The sequence below is a fragment of the Peromyscus leucopus genome, chromosome 12 (genome assembly GCF_004664715.2).
Source record: "Peromyscus leucopus breed LL Stock chromosome 12, UCI_PerLeu_2.1, whole genome shotgun sequence".
NCBI lineage: Eukaryota > Metazoa > Chordata > Mammalia > Rodentia > Cricetidae > Peromyscus > Peromyscus leucopus.
In genome coordinates this window covers 52,317,732-52,339,467 of record NC_051073.1, presented here as the reverse complement: position 1 = coordinate 52,339,467, position 21,736 = coordinate 52,317,732, and the positions used below count along the sequence as shown (strand labels likewise).

General features: G+C 41.6%; 1 protein-coding gene across 1 annotated transcript in view; it reads left to right on the top strand.

Annotated features, from left to right (window-relative positions):
* Nucleotides 1-36: 36 nt before the first annotated feature.
* Nucleotides 37-21,736, top strand: part of Ccdc191 (coiled-coil domain containing 191) — a 64,636-nt gene continuing 42,936 nt past the window's right edge. Inside the window, 8 exon segments of the mRNA XM_028872099.2 lie at nt 37-300; nt 2,411-2,449; nt 9,077-9,218; nt 13,011-13,103; nt 13,106-13,147; nt 14,482-14,660; nt 16,272-16,495; nt 20,784-20,934. Of these exon segments, the coding sequence (XP_028727932.2) occupies nt 46-300; nt 2,411-2,449; nt 9,077-9,218; nt 13,011-13,103; nt 13,106-13,147; nt 14,482-14,660; nt 16,272-16,495; nt 20,784-20,934 (1,125 nt within the window). The 5' untranslated portion in view covers nt 37-45.

Genomic DNA, 21,736 nt, shown 5'->3' with positions numbered 1-21,736 from the left:
TAAAGCTAGCCCGGCGAGCCTCACCGATGCCATGGTAACTGGGCAATGCGAGCTGCCTGCGCAATGCCTCCTGGGAAGAGTAGTTCCGGAATGTCCGACCCCTGTCTAACTGGTAGGTGGTGGAACCACAACTCCCAGCACCACCCAAATGCTGCCTGGGAGGAGAAGCAATTGTCACTGTTGTGGCCGAAGTCTAGGCCTGAGCCTGGAAAAATGCTGCGGGCGTCCCAGGAAAGGTCCTCAAAGGAGAGGATGGAGCTGAGTCGCTGGAAACGGATCTCAAGGAAGCTGAATCCCAAGGTGATCCCAATCGGAAGCTTTGAGGAACCTGGGCCAGCCCCAGGCGCCACACAGCCGTGAAGCCAGCCGCTTCCCGCCCTGCGCTTCCTCACTCTTCCCCCGGGGGCATCCTTACCTGGCCTTTCCTGCCCTAGAGCCAACACAACCCTGAAAGGCGTGGTTCTAGGAGTCTTAGGGTCTGTGTACTCACAACTCTGGTGGGCAGTAACCTGTAACGATTGTTCCCATCTAAGCGGAGAGGTCTACTGGTGCCCATTAGGGTGAGGGGAATTTGCCCCTAATCCTTACCTCTTACACCAATTTTAGGATACTTTCCGCATATTTCTCCGCCCTCCCTCCCCCCTTTCAAATCTTAGGTAAGGGATCTTTGAAAGGAAAAAAAAAATCACATTAAACTCTCTGCTAGTATCTCTTACATCCCCCCCCCTTTCCAATTTTACATCAGATAGTGAAAATGAACCCAGAAGTCCAAGTTATTATATCTCAGTACTTTATCCTTATGGTTATTTCTAAATTCCACCAGCATTCAAAGATAGATACTTCCTTTATCTGTTACCTCTTCTCTGCACTAGCTCCTGAAGGCATGGGGAAGAAAAAAGAGAAAGAAAGAAAAAGAAAAGGAAAAGAAAAAAAGAAACCCACAACGCCGTTTTAAACTAGGAACATACAAAAGTGACATGTGCAAAGTCACAGCCTACCAAGTGTGCCTTCCGGAATACCTCCTTAACACTCACAAAAATAAATACTTTAAATGTAAACGAGAGTTATTGAAACAGAGGATTCAACTCTGAGCTGCAGAGCAGCGTCACCAGCTGTTCTGACCCCTCCGCTATATTTTCCTTTAAAAAGAAAAACAGCCCTCTAGACCTGTGGCTTTTGTGGGGGCCCCAGGCAGTCATTCTTGTGGGTTATCCTAAATATAGAAACTCCGGACACGGGGCACATTCCACTTACTGAAATCATGCTCCTGATACTAGTGGGCATAGGCTAGAGCATTAGAGAGTGGAAACTGAGGTTGCTCCAACGGCAAAGTATCAGTTGCATAATAGATGGGGCCCAAAATAGCCTATGAATATAGATTTGATGATGAAAGGTAAAAAATTTGGGACAACTTTTAGAACTACAAAAAGAGGGATTTTTTTTTCTTGCTGATAGCGCTCATTATTACCGTCTAGAGGATAAAGCAAGTAAAAACACAAGAGCGCCCTGCAATTCAACTGTGTTTGAATAGGATCAGCTCTTTCTTTGTTGCAGCGACGACATTATTCAGCAGAACAGCTGCATTAATTGTGTGTAAGGTGAGCTGAAGGTGAGGTGTTAGGTAGGTGAAGGAGAATAGTATGCCTTTCCCACCAACTTCCATGTGCCAGTTAGTTTGCTGTCCCATCATTTTTAGTTTTAAAGACCTGAATTTTTCTCCAAAGCAAATACCCCTGTTTGCTCAATGATTATTAAGAGTTCTGTCAACTTCTGGGAGTCACAGGGAATAGAGAGGAGGCTCCTTGAGGTCCGATTTCTCATTTCAGATTAATATCTCATCTGGGTAGAGATTAATTTTCTTCATTATATGCTTGGTGCAACAGTAGAACTTGAATAATATAATTCTGTCCTATACCCCCCAACTCTTGTCGGACCAAACATTATCTCAGGTATAAGGAGGACAGGAAGGCACCTGGCTACTTCTGCAAACAGGAAAGAAAGGACCAGAACAGTCTTTAAGCGGAAAATTACAGAGAGAGGTGAATTCACTAGTGTTAGTATGGATTTCACAAGAAGTATTACATCTAGTATTTCTGTACATTGACTCTTAGCCCTGGAGAACTTAAAAAAAAAAAAAAAGTATTGATGCCTAGACTGCTGATCAGTTACATTCCAGTCTCAGGGTGGGCTAGACAAAAAGTAATAAGGGTGTCCCAGACAAGGCTTCCTGTTTCTTCTACTGTGGCTTAGTGAGCTTTTATTGCTAGTTAGTGCTGAACTTGCCAACGAGAAGTTTGGAAGAAAGGATGAATGATATCTTTCTATATGCCTTAATGGGAAAGACTGCTTAAAATAGTAATGTTGATAAAGCGGTTGCTATGCATTGATACTTCGTATCTATTTTCTACAGTCTGCATTGGACCCTGACAATGTGGGGCACTGGATTAAGGTAAGGCATTTCAAAATCAGGGTAGAAAGAGCTGGGAGAGTCAGACATAGTGACGGATCTCCAGTGTGCATGTGCATGACGGTTGTTATTCTCGTGATTATGTATGTTACCTCCATTTTATACTTTTTAACATCTTTTATTATTCTGTTGGTTTTCATGAGAGATCTTAAATACAAATGATGAGAAAACGCGTGGATAGATATGCCTTTCCTCGGGCACGGGTATCACATGAAGAGGCAAAAGAAGTAAGAAAAGAGAGGTGTTGGGAGAGGATGCTGTAGCCTTCTTCAGACACAGGGAAGACTATTCTGTAGTTATGTTGGTATGGGGACCCATTGGCAAAAGCGACATGGCTATCACCAGAATTCTCTGTCTAGAACAATCCAAAAATGGAATGAGAGTTTCCATAAAGAGGCGTGTATTCCATCCCTGGGAGAACTGGAGTAAACTCTAAATTTTCACTTAATGTTCAACTAATAAAGAGTATGTTTGAACATTCATTGGGAGGGAGTTGGGTTAGATAACCCCCATAGAAACTCGTTACAAATGACTTCCTGACCTATGATCTCCTCCAGTCATGAAATGTTTATTTAGGTACCATTTGAATTGAAAGTGCCTTTCAAACACTTCAGGGGCGTACCTCTGAGTGTCTGCTTAGCAATCCATTGTCATCAGTTTATTTGTTAGCACGTAGCTCAAAATCATGTGGTATTTTCCTGAGAGAATATTCCATTTGATAGTATTTTGAACAAATGTTATATCTAAGTTGACAGGCATTGTGGGCACCAGGCCAGATAGATCCCAGGCTAGCTGTAATATTTTCTTTAGCTGTTTATTCATTTTGCTGTCATTTGTTAAGTGCCTACCAAATACAAGCTCAGTATGTTGAGCACCAGAGCTAAAATGAGACATGGGCCAGAATTTATATCCCAGTGGAGCATAAATACCCTCCTTAAAGCTGATAAGAGAAGTAGAGGTCTAAGGGAAGCATATGGTGGGAGGCATTAATGTAGATGGGGCTAGAGAAGACTTCCTGGCCACTGCAGGAGCCCTATCTCAAAAGATGGCTAAAAGAGATCACATCATGGATGCCAGCCCCTGGAAGATCACTTAACCTCTAGTAAACCTAGCTTGCACATTAGTGTCCAGAGTCCCAGTATTGAGTTCCTGCAGGACTTAATCACTCACCTACTTATCGCCTCTTTCAGGGGGGGAGATTTAATGAGAACTCAAGGATGAAATTCCATTTTGTCTTGTTTCTATGATTTTCCTCCTTCATACAGCTGTCAGCAAGCTGGACTCAGAGGTTCATCATTCCTCTAAATCTTCTGTGCTGGCTTTTTCTCTATCCTGCCTTCAAATTTCCCATCTTGAAAAATCAATACGTTCTTATATGACCCTGCAGTCTTTTCTGATTTTAGAATGATTTTATTTTCTTATCTGTTATCTACCAATATATATAGTATAGACTCTTGGCTTTTATACTTTCATTATTCTCTCTTGTCATAATTATTATTGCTTACTTTCTGTTTCTGTAACACACACACACACACACACACACACACACACACACACAGTCCATTTATTTCACTTTCCATTTCACAGAAACTGTTACTAGAAATGACTTCCTCACCAAATCCAGTCATCTTCTGATAGCCATCAAACGTCTCCAGTTTAATTTAATAGCTTTGGCATCTGTATTTTAGACACCCTCAAGACTCCATTATCTAAGTCCATTGGACTGTTTTCTCTTGCTTCTCCTATTACCTCTCTGTTCTCTGCCTTTTTTTCTTTCTGATTTTATTCCATAATAACTCTGGGTATACCCTGACTAGTTGCCATCTCTTCTCCTAAAACTTCTAAATCCACTTGAGTGGCCTACCCTTTCAAAACCAGTGAGACTTTGTTCAGGGGGAGGATGGTGAAGATAGAGAAAGGCCTCTCTTGGAAACAGAAAAGGAAGGTTGCTCAGTTGTGTCATGGATTTAGCTGAAATAAGTAACCATGATTTTTTATAGTACAAAGAAAATTGGTAGATTAAATGGATCCAAGCATGGGATTATCACTGCCAAAGTAAAGGGACGGGGATTTGGGAATAAGACAGTAGCTGAATATCCTCATGAGTATGGATATGGAGGAGAGAATGGCTTGCAATGACTAAAAGACATGATTGGGTCCAACTTCAGTGTTGTGGGAGAAGAGGAATGAAACATGGAAATGGAATGATGATGGTAGAGAGGTGGTCAGCAGAGTTTGGTTCAAGTAATGAAACATCCTGTACAGCATGGTGCAGCTGAGGTGGATTGCTAACGTATAATTGTGGGAAAGCAGAAGATCCAGCAGACCTTGAGCCTGAGATGCTGATGAGCATCCACAGAGATGGAGAAGTCACTTAGAATCGGGCAGGTGCGTGGCCAGCACTAAATGCTGTACTCCCATGGTTTACAATTCATCTTTATCCTGTCTGACTGTCTTTCTCCATTACCTCCTCCTGCTTGATCGAGCTTTCTAAACATGGGTTCTGTGTGCTGCCGGATGAAACTGTCTCTTCCGGGTGGGCATCTCAGGTCCTCTGTCAGTCAGACTATATCAGTTATCGGAAACAGCCCGTATTCTGACACTCTGCATGCCTCCTCTCCCCCCAGGTCTTTCTCCTTCCCCTCTGTCAAGCAGGTACTCCCTCTGCTTTGTTCCTGCTGATGCCCCAGCCTGGGATATCTGTCATCTCTGAGACCTGATCTAGATCCTCTCCATACAGTTCAGCTTTAGATGCCCCACACCCACTTCAGCAACCTAACCCCATCCCTGAATAGTTTCTGTTAGAATTATGTTACACACATTTATTAATAAAATGTCAAATACTTGATTTTTATGAAGAGTGACTTTTAACAGAATTGACACTTTCAAAACTATATATAAAACATACATATATGAGGATGTGTTAAACTCCTGTTTGAATCATCTAATCTTAAGGAAATGAAGGGTCATGTTGTGGCCTCCATTTCCGCCATCTGTGATGATCTGTGGGATATGAAGAATATGCACAAGGCTATAGGAATGTCTGAAATAGTATTTTGTAAAGGAGCTTTTGTGGACCATAGTTACTAATAAGCTTCTTTTTAGGACTGGAGAGATGGCTCAGTCGTTAAAGCGTGTGTCTTGTAAGCATGAGAACCTTAGTTAGATTGCCAGAATCCATATAAAAGGCCAGACATGCTGGCCTTGTAATTCCAGCTGGGGAAGCAGAGACAGGTGGACCCTAGGGGACCTCTGGCCATCCAGCATAGCCTCATTGGTGGCTCCAAGCCAGTGAAAGAAGAACAGTACCCAAGGTTGTCCTCTGTCCTACACACACACACACAGGTACATACACACACACACACACACACACACACACACACACACACACACACACACAGCTTATTTTTAAATCACTCTGTCTTACTTTAGAACTGCTCTTGAATGGCTTACTATGCAGATGGCGTGTGGAACCAAAAGCAAAAACTTGAACTTTCTAAGAATGAAACATTTACGTTTGTTTCCCTGTAATGTTCACTAGGTTGCTGGGAACAGAGCTGGTCTCCCACCCAGACTTAATGAAAGAACAAGATGATAAATGGATACAAGTTACTGAGATGTAGACTAGACCCCTCTTAGCTCTTATGAATTCATTCTTGGGGCGGGGGGATAATATTTGAAGACAAAGTCCTCAAGACATTATTCTAATTTTTAGTGTTGTCTAGTGGGTGTTTTAAACACTTGCTTTGTTAGAACTGAACAAAGGTTTCTTTTCATTCAGTTGTCATTTCCAGACCCTTTACCTAGTATCAAAACTAGTTTTTCTCATACTTGCTGAGCTCTCTACCATCTTCTATTGAGAACCATCCAAGGGCTGGAGAGATGTCCTGTGGGGCAAAGGCACTTGCCACCAAGCCTTAACCACCTGAGTCTGATTCCTGGGACCCCATTGTGGGAGGAGAGAACGGACTCCTGCAAGTTATCCTTTGACATCCATCCATACACATAAATAAAAATAAAATAAATGTACTTGATAGAAAGGTTTTTTAAACCTATGGAAAATTTCAAAGAAATGACATATCGTACGGTCATCTCTTGTATTCACAGTCTAAAGAATTAAATCAAGTCTATAAATCTGTTGTTTCTTTGTCTTTTATGTTAGCTTAAAAATTAAAGTTGATAACTTTGTTTTTTTGCACATGTGTATACACAAGCACAAGCAGTATATATAAAGTCATTTTTCTTAGACCTCAGGAACCTAAAGGGTAGACCTATGCCAACGGAATAATCATAATCAATGCACTTACCAGTTTGTGCCATAGCATCCATCCAGACAGCCATGGACTCGGAGAAGAAGCATGGGGAACAGTCTCTGTGGAGTGGCCTGGTGTCTCTAACTCATCTCTGAGGGGAAACGGGAACAGTCTCTGTAGAGTGGCCTGGTGTCTCTAACTCATTTCTGAGGGGAACAACGGGAACAGTCTCTGTAGAGTGGCCTGGTGTCTCTAACTCATCTCTGAGGGGAAACGGGAACAGTCTCTGTGGAGTGGCCTCGTGTCTCTAACTCAACTCTGAGGGATGGGGTTTTGTTTTTCTATGTTATAGCCCTCATGCTCCCACTCCAGCCCCTTCTATGTCCAGGTTTTCTCCTTGACTTTGAAACTTTACTCTTCTGCTGACATCCGAAACCTAACACAGGCAACTTACCCTATGGCAAGTTTTTGCAAAGATATTACCAAGCTTTCAACCAAGGGCAAGAGGCAAGGTCGTTTCCAAACTAGGTCAGGAATGCTGTAAGCACGGTAGTGCAGCATCTTTGAGTAAATCTCTAAGTTACTTCTTCCTTTACCAAATGTTTCTTGGGCACTGACCGAGTCCTGGCAAGAATCTGATTGCTAGGGCGTCATGTGAAAAAGAAGACAGTTTCTGCTGATGTTCTCTCTGGAGGCTAAAGTAGAGAAGGTGTATTGTAAAATGATAAAAGATACAGAGTCAGAGGAGAGAGAGGAGAATCAGGAGGAGGTTACAGGGCTGTAGAGAAGACCTGCTGGGAAGGTGCCTTTGAGCAGATCCTGGAGTGATCTTGGTATTGGTGAGAGAGGCGTGCCGACAGGAGCTGTCATTACTGAGGCCTTGATGGGCTAACACCCCTGGAGTATAGTATTTGAGGATGGACGTACAAAGGGGTCGGTGTGGTTGACACAAAGTGAGCTGGTGAGATGGGGAGCTGGCTCACAAAGGGGTCAGGGGCTCAGCACCTTGACGCACACTGTAAGGCCTTGTCTTGATTCTCAGGGAAATATTTAGGTGTTTTATGATATGGCTTCCGTTGAAGGCGGCCACTTGCTGCTGTAGAGGCTGTTGCAGGAAAGCCGTTAGGAAACGTTCCCTGGACTGAGGCAACAGCTGTGGAGATGATGTGAAGGGGTCAGTTTATGAATACATTTTGAAAATAGAGTCAAAACGTGTATGAGGAGGGGGAAGGAAGGAGAGAGAAAGAGCAAAGAAGAGAGAGGGAGGGAGGGAAAGGGGGAGGAAGAGGCAGAGAGACCGACTTTGGGTTATGGAGACTCCAGAGTTTTCACCTGAAGAACTAACTCATGAGTTGCCATTTGTCAGGGCTAGTCCGAAGAGTGAGCGCTCAGGAAGAACAAGAGAATGCAGGTTCCTGGGGACACAGATACAGGGGGTTCACCTGTGAAGTAAAATGTGCCCCACTCTGTCCAAAGTCCAAGATGCACTGCTCAGCTCCGTCATTCCTTTCCCCGATCCCATGAATTTGGTCATGTTCTTATTAAACTCTTGTTGAGTTAAAACATCAGGTGGCCACAGTGGTGGCTGTCTATCTCAATTTTATTGAACCTGTGGTTTGCCTAATACACAGTGGTGGTCCCTGTTAGCTATAGTAATTTGCGGAGTCAGCCCGTGCTTCCTGTTTACTTACAAGCCCCAGTGGCACAGAAATTGATATCAGATGTTTGTTCCAAATTAAGTATTCAGGGTTCAGGATCCCATTGCCTATGCCTTAAACAAAAGTTACCCAAAGAGGGGACAAAAGAGGTTAATAGGATGTGATCAAAGCATGTTACATATGTATAAATGTGTCATAATGAAACCACTATTTTTGACAATTAATACATGCTAATAAAAATAAATATTCATTTTATTTATTTATTTATTGTGTGTGTGTGTGTGTGTGTGTGTGTGTAGGCAGACGTACATGTATGTGTGTAGGTATACACATGCAGTGGCACATGTGTGGAGGTCAGTTCTCTCCTGCCACCTTGTGGGGTGTGGGGATGAAGCTCAGGTCGGGAGGCCTGTGTGCCAGCACCTCAAATCAACCCCGTTTTCCACTTAGCTAAGCCTAAACACCATTCTGACAAACACTGGGAATGCTGGCTAGGACTGGATGAGCTGCTGTGATTAATTCGGCTTTGCATACAAAACTAAAATTGCCTAGCGTTCCAACCAGAATGGGAAAATTAAATAATTGTACTAGTTGTTAGAAAAGCAGCTTCTGGAATTCTGTAGCCATGAACAAGGTTATTATCATCTGATGGATTTCTTTCTTTCTTTCTTTTTTTTCTTTTTTCTGTTATTTTGAAGAGAGTGGAGAAAGCTTCAGAATTTGCCATTTCAAATACATATTCTACCAGACACACAGATTTACCTGGAAGGCTGTGGCGACATGCAGTAGACCTGGGGACATGCGGGCAAACAGAATATCATGATGATGTCTACGAAGAAGGTGAGAGGGTGCATTTGCTGGTGTGAGGATGCATTTGCTGGTGTGATGTTCGCAGTTCTTAAAGCATAGCTCAGCACTCACAGCAAATCGTGGAGTGAGAGCTGCGCTTACCTCGCTCTTAACCTTTGCTTCTCTACTGCTCTGAAGCCGCTTATTCTGGAGTTAACTCCATTACTACATATAAGGCCATCTGTAAATGGCAGTGTGTGTGTGTGTGTGTGTGTGTGTCTGTCTGTCTGTCTGTCTGTCTGTCTGTCTTTGGTCTGTGTCTGTGTGTCTGTGTCTTCATCCTGGTGTCTGCAAGTTTATGAAGATGCTGGAGGAAGCCAAAGGCAATCAGGTTCCCTGGAACTGGAGACACAGGTGCTTGTGAGCCGCCTGGTGTGGGTGCTAGGAACTGAACTTGGGTCTCTTGCAAGAGCAATCTATACTTTTAACTCTGAGCCATCTCCCCAGCCCCACAAGGCTGTATTTAAAGCCTACATTGTTCCTTAAATTTGAAGCAGCCACTGGCAGAAGCAGTTTGATATAATAGTTGACTGGTGAGTGGTATAAGGTACTGGTCCCTATGGCACAGACATGGCATATTAATTTGATCTGGTATTCTACTGATGAATAGACCTTGAGTTTATAAACCAGTTTAGTTCCTTGTAAAGAGGCTCTAAAACTCCCTTCATTTGGAATTCAACATCTTGATTACTGAGTTACTGAAGAACTGTACCACCTAGGGATTCAAGAGGTTCAAGACCGGGAAGGAGCCTCTCCAGGGAATCGGGGAAGTCAGAGTACTCTGCCCTGCAAGCCAGCTTCTGTTTGGATTATTTATGTCCCCAGTTATTTCATTTATCTCTTCATCTATTCGATGTATGCATATTAAAGTCTTGCTCCACTATATTAGGCACTAGAAGTTTTGATTATGAACAAGGAAAGCAAAGCTGTGCTTTCATGTAGTAAGCACTCTAGTGTGGGGATGAAGAGAATTAAAAACAAATTATTGGGGGCTAGAGAGATGGCTCAGAGGTTAAGAGCACTGGCTGTTCTTCTAGAGGTCCTGAGTTCAATTCCCAGCAACCACATGGTGGCTTGCAACCATCTATAATGAGATCTGGTGCCCTCTTCTGGCATACAGTATACACTGTGTACATAATAAATAAATGCATCTAAAAAAAAAAAAACTAACAAATTATCAGGTAATGATCTATTCAAAGCGGCCCAGATGGAGGACAAGGTAGTGTCAAGAGCTTAAGGTATAGACAAGCTTGAAGTATATGAGGAACTGAAGGAAAGCCTCTGAGCTGGTGCTTCCAGTAGACATGAGCATGAAGGAGTGAGCAGAAGACCCATCACATAGGGCATTATTGGCCTGGGCAAGAACTTAGATTTTATTCTGATCATAATAGGATGGGCCCCAGAAGTATAAGGGGCCCGTGCTTTGAATATAGGAAGAATGTAATATTTGGGGGTGGGGCGTGATGGGGAAAGTAAGCAGTGGGAAGCTGCTGGAGGATTTGGGAGAGAAGTGATAATTATTAGTCTCAGGTGGTTGGTAGTTCCAGAAATAAAGGAGATCTGTGCTGGAAGTCTTGCCCACCCTACCTTCTACCCAGTAGCCATACATGATACACTTTAAGAGCCCTCAGGAACCCTACAGTTGAAAGAAATGTTGTCCTACTCCATTCCCGAAGCTTTCTAGCCCATGGACATTTTCTGGTGGGCAGAGGTATTTTATCCCTACCACACCTACTGTCCAGAGAAACTACTAGCTCAGACCAGCCATGCTCTTGTCTGGGCAGAGCATGCTTTACAAAGGTCTGTTTTTGTTCTCTTCTCTTCTGCTCCATTAATAGTCTACCATAAGTAGTGCTGTGGGGAGCCTGCTGTGAAAATCTCTGTCTTCTGCTTACCCTCCCCATCCAGCGGAAGGAGCTGTGTAGTAGAACTTCCAAAGGAAGTGCTCGCTCTTGGTTCTTTCAGTGCTTCCTAGTAAGCCCTTACTGTGAGTGGCATTTAATAAACCCAACTGATTTACCTACAGATTATACACATGGAGGTGCACCTCATTGTACATGGGTTAATAATTGTCATATTTGTTATACTTAGTTTCTGCTGTTGTCCCCCTGAGGTACCTTCATGACCCCCAGTGAATGCCTGAAACTGTATGTAGATCATGCCAAGCCCTACAGTGTTGTTTCATATGGTTACACACTCATGATAAAATTTACTTCATAAGCTAGTCACAGAGATGGATAATAAAATAATAAAACCATTTATAAGAAGTACTATGACTTATGTGAACATCATCTCTCTTAAAATTCCTCCTTATACTGTACTCACCACTGTTCTTGTGATGATGTGTGATGTGATGAAGTGAGGTGATGACAGAAGCATGGAGACAGCATCGGGCTGTCATTTGAGGGTCCTGGAACACTGTCACTACATTATTGTGACAGCGATCAGTCTGATAACTGAGAGGACAACTAATCTCTAAAGTAACAGCAGATAGTGTGTGTGTGTGTGTGTCTGGTGTGAATGTGCTGGACAAAGGAATGACTCGTATCTCAGGTGGAATGGCATAAGACAGAACACGATTTTATTATACTATTGAAACCAAGTGCAATCCAGAACTTTGTATTTCTGGAATTTTCCATGTGATGTTTTGGGACCTTAGTTGACTTAGGTAACTAAAACTGGAAAATGGAACTACAGATAAAGGGCCACTGTTATCATTTGTTTTCTTCTAGTTTATCTATACTAGACATTTCTTGACTTCAGTTAATATATAGAAATACCTAGTTAGTCAGAACTATGAGATAATAACAATAAGTAATTTAAAAACAAAAACAAAAGTCAGGCATAGTAGCATACACCTTTAATCCCAGTACTACAGAGACAGAGGCAGGTGGGTCTCTGTGAGTTCCAGGCCAGCCTGGTCTACATAGTGAAATTCAGGTCAGCCAGAGCTACAATGTAAGATCCCCTCTCAAAAGGGGGGAGGTGCTTTTTACTCAGAACCCTGCTGTGGCTTCTCATGCTCAGAGTAGTCGACCGAGTACTTAGAATGGGGTCAGGACTCTAAACAAAAGGGTTTTAGCCTTGGGACTTATTACCTTTGTGGCCAGAGTATTTTTGTTGTGTGGAAGCGTGTGAACAGGGTGTTAGCAGCATCCTAGCCTCGAGGCCTTGGATCTGTTATCACTTACCCTCCTTGTGAAAACCAAAAATGACTGTTTCAAATGAAGGCCAAGATCCCCCTCGTTGATAACCACTGCACTCAGCCTGACCTATAAACCACCTTTCCATCTCGTCTGTCTGTCCCGCATTTCTCCAGCCACACTGCCCTCCTAATGACTTCTCCAGCCCTCAGGACACTCATGCAGTAGGGCCTGAGCTTGCTCTCCCCCTGCATGGTACAGCATTTCCTTCTATATCCATACGGCTCGCTCACTCCCTCCTTTGCTCGGGTGTCTTCTACTGACCATCCAATTTAAAACCACAACACTTTGTCTCCATCTCTTGTTCCCCTGTGTTGTTTTTATCTTGTTTATTTGTTTTGTCTTTTTCCCTTGATTAGACTATTAGCTTCATGGTGGTAACATTTCTCTTTCCAGTTTTGTTCTCTAGCATATTCCTAATACCCAAAATAGTACTTGTCATATAATGAGTGTTCAAGTAATACTGAATGAATGAATGAATGAATAACAAATGAATGAATGAATGAATGAATGAAAACAGCAAATAGAGGAAGCCTGTAAATCACTGAAATACTAAAAGATGTTTTTGTTCTCCTGATAGCTCAGGAGCTAGTCAATGACTGGCTAGACAACAAACTTCAACAAGAATTAGCAAGTGATGGAGAAAGGGAAGGTGCTGTGCCAGCAGCCCTCCTGGGCCAGATGCCCATGGCCATTTGAAGTATGACAAGTTTGATGGTAAGAACTTATCTGGTTCTACTAAGCGTTAACATATAATGAATATTTCTAAGAAGTGTTTTTTATTGTTTTAAATAATAAATGATGCATTTGGCTTATGTATGTTTGGTTTATGTTTGTGAGTTTAATTTTTCTTGATTGAGTATAAATCTCCTTTGCTATATCCTTAGTTAGTAAGCTCCTATTGCTTTTTAAAATTAAAATATTCTATTATTTATAATTTTGCCTGTGAATTTATATAGCAATTAAAAGTATCTCTTGCCCATTTATCATTAGATAACTATTTACTTTGACAGAGAACACACTTAAACATTCACATATTATTATATAATTATAAAATGCTTCTTATATTTTGATTCATTTTCACATATAAGAGAGGCTATTTCTCTTCTCAGGATTTTTTCATTCTTTTCCTCTTTTGTACAAATTGTCAGACAAATTAAATAACAGACTTATAAAGGGTCCTCTATTGTACCTCAAGGGTTTGGGTTTTTTTAATTTAATTTAATTTTATTTTTGTTTTCCTCTGAGGATAGGATAACACGGTTATGGTAGGGCAGCTTTCCACACCTGATTCAGACAGGTTTGGTGAAAGCAGTTGATGGCATTCCTCTTGTTAAGACTCCACAAAAGTCCCGTGTGTGTGTGTGTGTGTGTGTGTGTGTGTGTGTGTGTGTGTGTGTGTCCCGCTAGGGCATCAGTCATGAGCTCTGAAAGCTAGAAAACTAACATCACCTAGTCTAACTGATCAGTGTCTGCAGTCACTGGGCAAACACACACTAAACCTATAGTGAGTTACTACTTCACTACTGTTCAAATGGCTTGAAGTTAAAAGACTGGCCGTGCCCAGCCTGGGTAAGGATGCGGAAGAGCTGGGACACTTCCACCGGACTGGTGGGATGTAAAGTCACATCCCACTTTGGATGGCAGTTCGACAACTTCTTAAAATGTACCCACAGTGCAGCCATTCTAGAGCTTCTAATAGAAGAAAATGGATGAAAGCCAGGGCTAAGAGCTAGCACGTGCCAGGGTAAGAGCTACACCACTGAGCTATATCCTGGGATCCATTGAGGGCTGTTTTTAAGCAAGAGTTTCTGAGGTTGTTCAGGTTTTAGATCTGGCTGTGAAGAGGTTCTTAGTGACTTGGGTGAGGGCAATTCCTGATGAATGGAGCTTTGCCCTTTTATCTGAAGGTGATTCCTGAGGGTCACACTCATCCAACTGGCATTATTAGTTCCTGCTTATCAAACCGTCTCAGCTTTATATTTTTCAGAATCCTTATGTAAACACAAATATTATTTTTTAATTCCTCTTTTGTTGTTTTTTACTCCCAGATTTATGTGGCTATTTGGAGGAAGAAGAGGAGAATGCCACCGCTCAGAAATTTATAGAGCATCTGCTCCATAAAGAGGTGGTGGATGCTGCGATGGTGGAAGAGCTTGGAAGGAAGGAAAACCAAGGCAAGAGGCAGCAGAAGGACCCTCGTCTTACCATGGAGATGAGACATAAGCAGGTGGGAGGGAAAACAAAATTAAAATGGATAACAGGAAGCAGTCTTTGTGTAACACATTTAATAAGCTTAAATAAAGACTTAGGCTTTATTATGAAAAGGGTGCCATCTGTGGTTTGGTAAGGAAGAATAAAAATAAAATATAAGAACTTCAGAAGAAAAATAATTCTCATAAACTGAGAGTAGGAAACAATTTATTTAAGAAATAACCAAAATTAGAGTAATTGATTTTGACCAGTTGAGTACTGAACTAAACTTTATTAGTGTGAATGTGGCACTTCCGATTATAAATATGTAGATTGCATTTGCTCCAATTTGGTCTTTGAATGGTGACATTAATATATTATCATGAATATTCTGCTGGATATTATAAGGATAATTCTTTTCTAGACAACTAAATTCACTCATTTTGTGATTATAATTTGAAAAGGAGGACAGATCTGAATTAAATCTAGTTCAGCTGTTTTGAATTGGAAAGGCATATGGGAACTTTCCTTCCTCCAAAAGGAATAGTAGGTAATAGAGGAAAAGGCAATCTCTGTGTCTTGCAAAGGAGTTTTGGAAACTCAAAATGACCATGCCTTTGCCATATGACCAAGACTAAGACTGAATTGGCTCTAATATCTACATATGTATGTTCTGTCTTTTTACAACATTAGCTTTCTAATTACACATTTTGAAAATTCACTGTTTTAAACCATTAAAGTATGGGAATGGTGGACAAATGGGGAGAAGTAGGATTCTGGTTTGCTAGAAGGAAGGAGAGAAGTTTCAGTAAGACATATGCCTATTGCCTACAAGTCTTATCCACAACTGGAGGGCGAAAAGGGGTAAAGTTAAGAGGGGAGCCAGGAGCTGAAGACTTAGTTTTGAAGAGGGTGAATGTGCTTATTTAGAATTATCCACAAAGGTCTTGCTTTTAATTTCCAAATGTGACCACAATTCCTGGCATACTTAAATAAAGATAGAAATGAGGAGAGCCTCGTGGTGTTCTTTAAGGCAGTGGATTTTGTTTGATCCTGCAGAGTGTAGTCACCATAATGTATCACTGTGTTTTCCTAAATGATTGTGAAAGTACAGAGCCCAGAGGAAAGTAGTCTTCTATATACACAGGACAAGCTTGAGAATGGGAGATCATTTCTCCATAGGAATCCAAAGCTTGGGCTCTGACCCCTTCCTTGCACTCAGCTTTTCCATCACACAGGTCCTCCCAGATGCTGAGAGTCCTCTTCATCTAACGGTTTGTAGAGCTTTGTATTGGTTTTCGCCCAAGAAGCGAATGAAAGGCTGGAGGATGGCTCAGAGGTTAAGAGCACTGGCTGCTCTTCCAGAAGACCTGAGTTCAATTCCCAGCAACCACATGGTGCTCACAGCTATCTATAATGAGATCTGGGGCCCTCTTCTGGCATTCAGGTATACATACAGGCAGAACACTGTGTACATAATGAATAAATAAATAAATAAATCTTAAAAAAAAAGCAAATGAACTGCTTTATTTTCCAATAAATAATGGGGTTCTGGGTGGGAATGTTTCAAACTGGTTGTGTTCTGAACTTCCAAATGTGTCCTAAGTGTTTGCCTATCCATTCTACTTGTGGTTTTGGTTTTTCTAAGGTAAAAGAAAATCGCTTAAGACGTGAGAAACAAGTAGAGTTCCAGAGAAAGGAGAATGCCCTGAAGAAAGCAGCCTTCTTGGAGGCCCAGTGTCTGGTTCAAGAAGAGAAGAGAAGAAAGGCTCTGCTGGCCAAGAAAGAGAAGGAAGGGATTCAGAGAGAGATGGTCAAGCTGCGGAGGGAGATCCTGGAGAGAAGGCGTACTGTGGAAGAAGCATGGAAAACGTGAGCCGGCGGGATGGGCAGTGTGGAGGATGTCTGCTTAAGCAAACCTATCAGAAATACTCTCAAGTGTTAAAAATGTTCTAACATTGCAAACACTAAACACAAAAGAAGAGAACACAACCTTAACAAATTACTTTTATTGCTCCATGTTTTCTCCTGGTCGTGATCCCCTAGCATGCTTAATTACAACCATCAAGTACATGTAATTTGTTATTCTGCTGTACCAAACATGCCTGGAGTCCTGAAATGTATGTATTATCTCACTGCATTTCTGTACCATAACATATGATGGTCTTGTTGCATATTGCTAAGCACTTTGGCTATTTAAAATATTTTGCCAATAGGGCTAGAGATATGGCTCAGTGGTGAAAAGTACCTAATGTTTTTATGGAGGACCTTCCAGAACCTACCTTAGGTGACTCACAATCACTTCTTAACATCGATAGCAGGGAATCTGATGCCCACTTCTGGCCTCCACAACCACTGCAGTCACACACATATAAACCCACACATAGACTCACATACACATAATTAAAAATAAAATAAATCATTTAAAAAATTTACTAATATAATAATGCAATGGACATCTTTGAATTACATATATATATATATATATATGTATATATATGTTTTGTTTTTTCAAGACATGGTTTCTCAGCATAGCTTTGACTGCCCTAGAACTTGCTTTGTAGACCAGGCTGGCCTCGAACTTACAGAGATTCACCTGCCTCTATCTCCCAAGTGCTGGGATTAAAGGTGTGCACCACCACTGCCCAGCTCGAATTGTATTTTTAGGATAAATTCTTGTGAGTGTAATTAGTGGGTTAAATGGTACAGATCTTTTTGTGACTCTTGAAGCATTGCCAGATGACTTTGAAAATCAGTTGTACTTGTTTACAGTGTCTCCAGCTGTGGACCAGTTTACCACACTCTTCTCTGTATTGGGAAGTAACATTTTCAGTATTTTTTTTTTCATGTTTAATAGGCATCACAGTAACTGGTTTATATTTATTTGGTTGCATAAGACTTTTAAAGGTGGAACATATTTCCTTATTCCTTTTGTGGGGTTAGTAATTGCCCCTTGTACTACTGTGAATTGCACTAGGGTCTTATTTTCTGATGATCATACAGCAAGTCTTGCCTTACTGATAGAAAAGAAGACTATCTGACATAAGAGGAAAATGACAATAGCCCTCACAGGATGTAGTATGTTATCTGTCCTCATGCAGAAAATGAGCTTCACAGGTGAAATAACTAATGTATTTATTCTGAGAAATAGCACTGATGCATGAACTGCAAAAATCTTCCAGCAACGTGACTCAAGTGTCTGAATACTCAGACAGAGAGCCAGAAAGACACATTAGGTAATCAGTCCACCCCCATCAGCCCACACAGTGTCCCCCTGTCTGTGTTCTTGATTGCTCTCATTCTGCCCAATTTCAAACAGCTCAGCAGTGGACATGTGCTCCACTCGCTCAAGTGCCGGGCTCAGGCCTCTTCCAAATGCTGCTCTTTGCAGAAAGCAATCACCAGTGTTTTAGTGAGTTCTCACTAAGGTCAACTCTGTTCTTCAGATTGCTCCCAAGCCTTGAAAAAATAGGCTGACCTAAAATAAATTGTGAAAACAAGTCACATTTGATGGTAGCAGGATTCTCTGTTCAGTTCACAGTGGGCACTCAACACATGTCCACTGGCCAGTCATTTCCTATCAAAGTTAAGTCTTACCCGTGGTTACAGTGAACTTTCCAGACAGCAAATTGGCAATAAATAAAGAGTCATCGAGTGGTATTTTCCTTTGACTGGGAATTCTAGGTCTAGGAAAATTGCCCTAAGAACTGATCAGTAATGCAAAGATTTTTATGCAGTAATAACTAAAATAGCATTATTTACAGGAATAAACAACAAATGCTACAAAATTATTAGATGATGGCTGTACAGTCAAGCAGATTGGCATGTTATTGTTTATTTCTGTGTGGAAATATGAATGGCTCTTCTGCCTCTCCAGTTTTCACAATTAAGCAGATACTATCTTCATGATGGCTAGATATCCTGGTGTTATTTTAAAACTCAGACCCCTGTTCTGGAACTCTGTTATGTGTTTATTTATTGACTTGTGGTACTTGCATCTCACCAAAGACCTTGCATTTGGAATCTGCCACGCCATCCCAAGTTCTAGAACTGTATTTATATAATGCCCCCCGCAAGACATGACTAGGCCTGTCCAGTATAATATTATTACAGAACTAGTATTTTGGGAAGATCCAGTAAGGTTTATTTGTTGATAGGTATTTTTCTTATTTGTATCCTGAATCTGCTTTACTACATAAAATATTTCCTTAAAGAGATTTATCAGTTACAAAAGGGAAAAAACAATAGCTTTGGTGATAGAGAGATGGGTCAGCAGTTTAGTGTACTTCTTGGTCTTCCAGAAGACCGGAGTTCAGTTCCCAGCACCCACATTGGAGTGTTTCATAACCACTATAACTCTGGTTCCAGAGGACCTGGTGCCTTCGCTGAGTCTTTGAGGGCGCCTGCATGCATGTGGCATAAACTAACACAGATACATAAATAAAATGAATTTTGGAAATAACAAATAGACTTATACTAGATGATCAACCTTAGATAATCAGTGAATCAGGCAAGTATCAGCAGTGAGTCATAATATTATGTGCCCCCATATGATACTTGAAAATGAATGACTTTTTTCTGTATTTTGGATTCTTCTCAACTTGAATTTCTGCAACTGTAAAGTTCCTGTAAGTCTAGGTGATTGCCTGAGTTTTCATAGCCTAATCTGGGATTCCTCACCATTTGCTCTACTTCATTAATAGTACATGGTTTATGTGTATACATCTGTAATTAACTCCAATAAAAAGACATTATTAGGAGCCGGGGGGTAGCTCAGTTGATAGAACGCTTGCCTAACATACACAAAGCTCTGGGTCTGATTCCCAGCTCTGCATAAAAGTGATGGCATGTGCCTGTCACTCCCCATTTGGAAGTGGAGGCAGGAGGATCAGGAGTTCGAGGACAGCCTGGGCCATATGAGACAGTCTCAAAAAAAAGGGGGGGTGGTGTGGGGAATCTTCTCCAAGCAAGCACACTTGAGTTGGTAAGGGAGGAGGATGGCCCACAGGAGGAGAAGAGATGGAGGCTAGGAAGAATCTCTAGATTCTGTTCTCTCCTTAGTAATTTTTTATTCTATTAATGTTTCTTTCTGGAAAACCTATAAAAACCCATGATAGGAATCTCATTCCTTTTTTACTTAAGGATCCATTTAACCCTCTAATAAGAAGAGCTAGGGGCTGAGAAGATGGCTCTGGGGGGAAATACATTTCACAAGCCTGACAACCTGAGTTCAAGCCCCAGAACAACAGAAAAGTTGGGTGCTGTTGGGAGTTGTTCTGGATCCTGTAGAAAGACCAGCACTCCAACTGAAGTGTCTGGGAAAGACAAACTCTTAATCTTGGTCAAGAAAGAAGGTCTGCTGAAGAGTGGACACACTGGACAGGAAGTACATTTGGATTTTATTCTAACTCAGGTGGTGGCTGTGTCTTTTCCCTGTTGGCTGGAGTCCTGCTTCACATCTTATTCCCCATCCAGTAAAACCTTTGTTTAAAACCTTTACACAAAAGCTTTACTGGATAGGGAGGATCAAAACATTTGCATAAAAGTCTTACAAGGTGGGAGTAGATAAAAAGACTTTAATACCCTGTCCTAAAAAAAAAGTTTTTCTAGTATTTGAGAGAAAAGACTCATAATGGATATTTCTAATCCCAGCACTCCTACAGCAAGATGGGGACCAAGGACAGGATAGACACCCTGAATAAGAAACAAGAGAGACCCTGCCTCAAAACAAAGTGGAAGAGAACCAACTCTTACGGCATTGTTCTCTGTCTCTCTGTCTCTCTCTCTCTCTTTGTCTGTCTCTCTCTCTGTCTCTCTGTCTGTCTCTCTGTCTCTCTCTCACACACACACACACACAATTTTTTTAGAAGGAAAAAGAAAGCTTACATCTGCATTACAGAGTACTTCATAGGTATTGACAGACTTTGATCAGTGTATATAGCTCGGTAGTAATGTAACAGAAACGCTCCATTGAAGCATCTACTGCGCTGTTGTCAAAGTACTTCATAATTTTATTTTGTTTACATATTACAGACTAACAAACTAAGATTTTTTTAAGTCACCTTACTCTGGAATGTTCAGTGTTCATTCATTCTAATATAGTAGACTGTAATTACTCATTATTGACTTTAATGACTATTTTAAAAATTGTTACTAATAGAGAGAAAAAAAGGCAAGAAGATTCCCAGAGGAATCCAGAAGAAAAAATGGTGGAAAGTGCTCACATTCATCTGAGTGAGGAAAAAGTTGCAAAAGAAAGAAAAAGAAAACTGAGAGAGATACTAATCCAGACTTTCAAGGAAAATCACCAGGTGAGAATTACAGTGCCTCTCTGTTCAGCATCCTGTAGCATGAATGACAAGACCTCCATCAAAGATGGAGTGAAGTATGCTGGGTAAGCTGGGTCATGCCTGTCATCGTATCTCTTGTGAGGCTGAGGCAGAAGGATCACTACAAGTTCAAGGTCAGCTTGGGCTACATAGTGAATTCAAGTGTAGTTGGAGCTCCATGGTAAGACCCTATCTCAAAAAATAAGAGACAGAGAAAGAGGGAGAGAGAATGCTAAGTCCTTGAGAGGGAGAGAGAATGCTAAGTCCATGAGACGGAGAGGGAATGCTGAGTCCATGAGAGGGAGAGGGAATGCTGAGTCCATCAGAGGGAGAGGGAATGCTAAGTCCATGAGAGGGAGAGAGAATGCTAAGTCCATGAGAGGGAGAGGGAATGCTAAGTCCATGAGAGGGAGAGGGAATGCTAAGTCCTTGAGAGGGAGAGGGAATGCTAAGTCCGTGAGAGTTCATCTTAAATACCTAGACCAGCCTCACCGTTTGTCCCCTCTGCCTGCTGACTGGCCCCACCGGTCATCGTATCAGATCCGTATTCTGAGATGTTCTTCCAAGCTGTAGAGGTGTTGGGTGAGATCCCAGGAAACTGAGAGCTATGCTTAGGATTCCTTCTGAATAACATCTTTGGAATAGCTGTTGTTTTCTCTTGATTTTGATACTGGGTTTCTCTGTATAACTGCCCTGGCTGTCCTGGAACTCACTTTGTAGCCCAGGCTGGCCTGGAACTCACAGAGATCTGCCTACCTCTGCTCCTAAGTGCTGGAATTGAAGG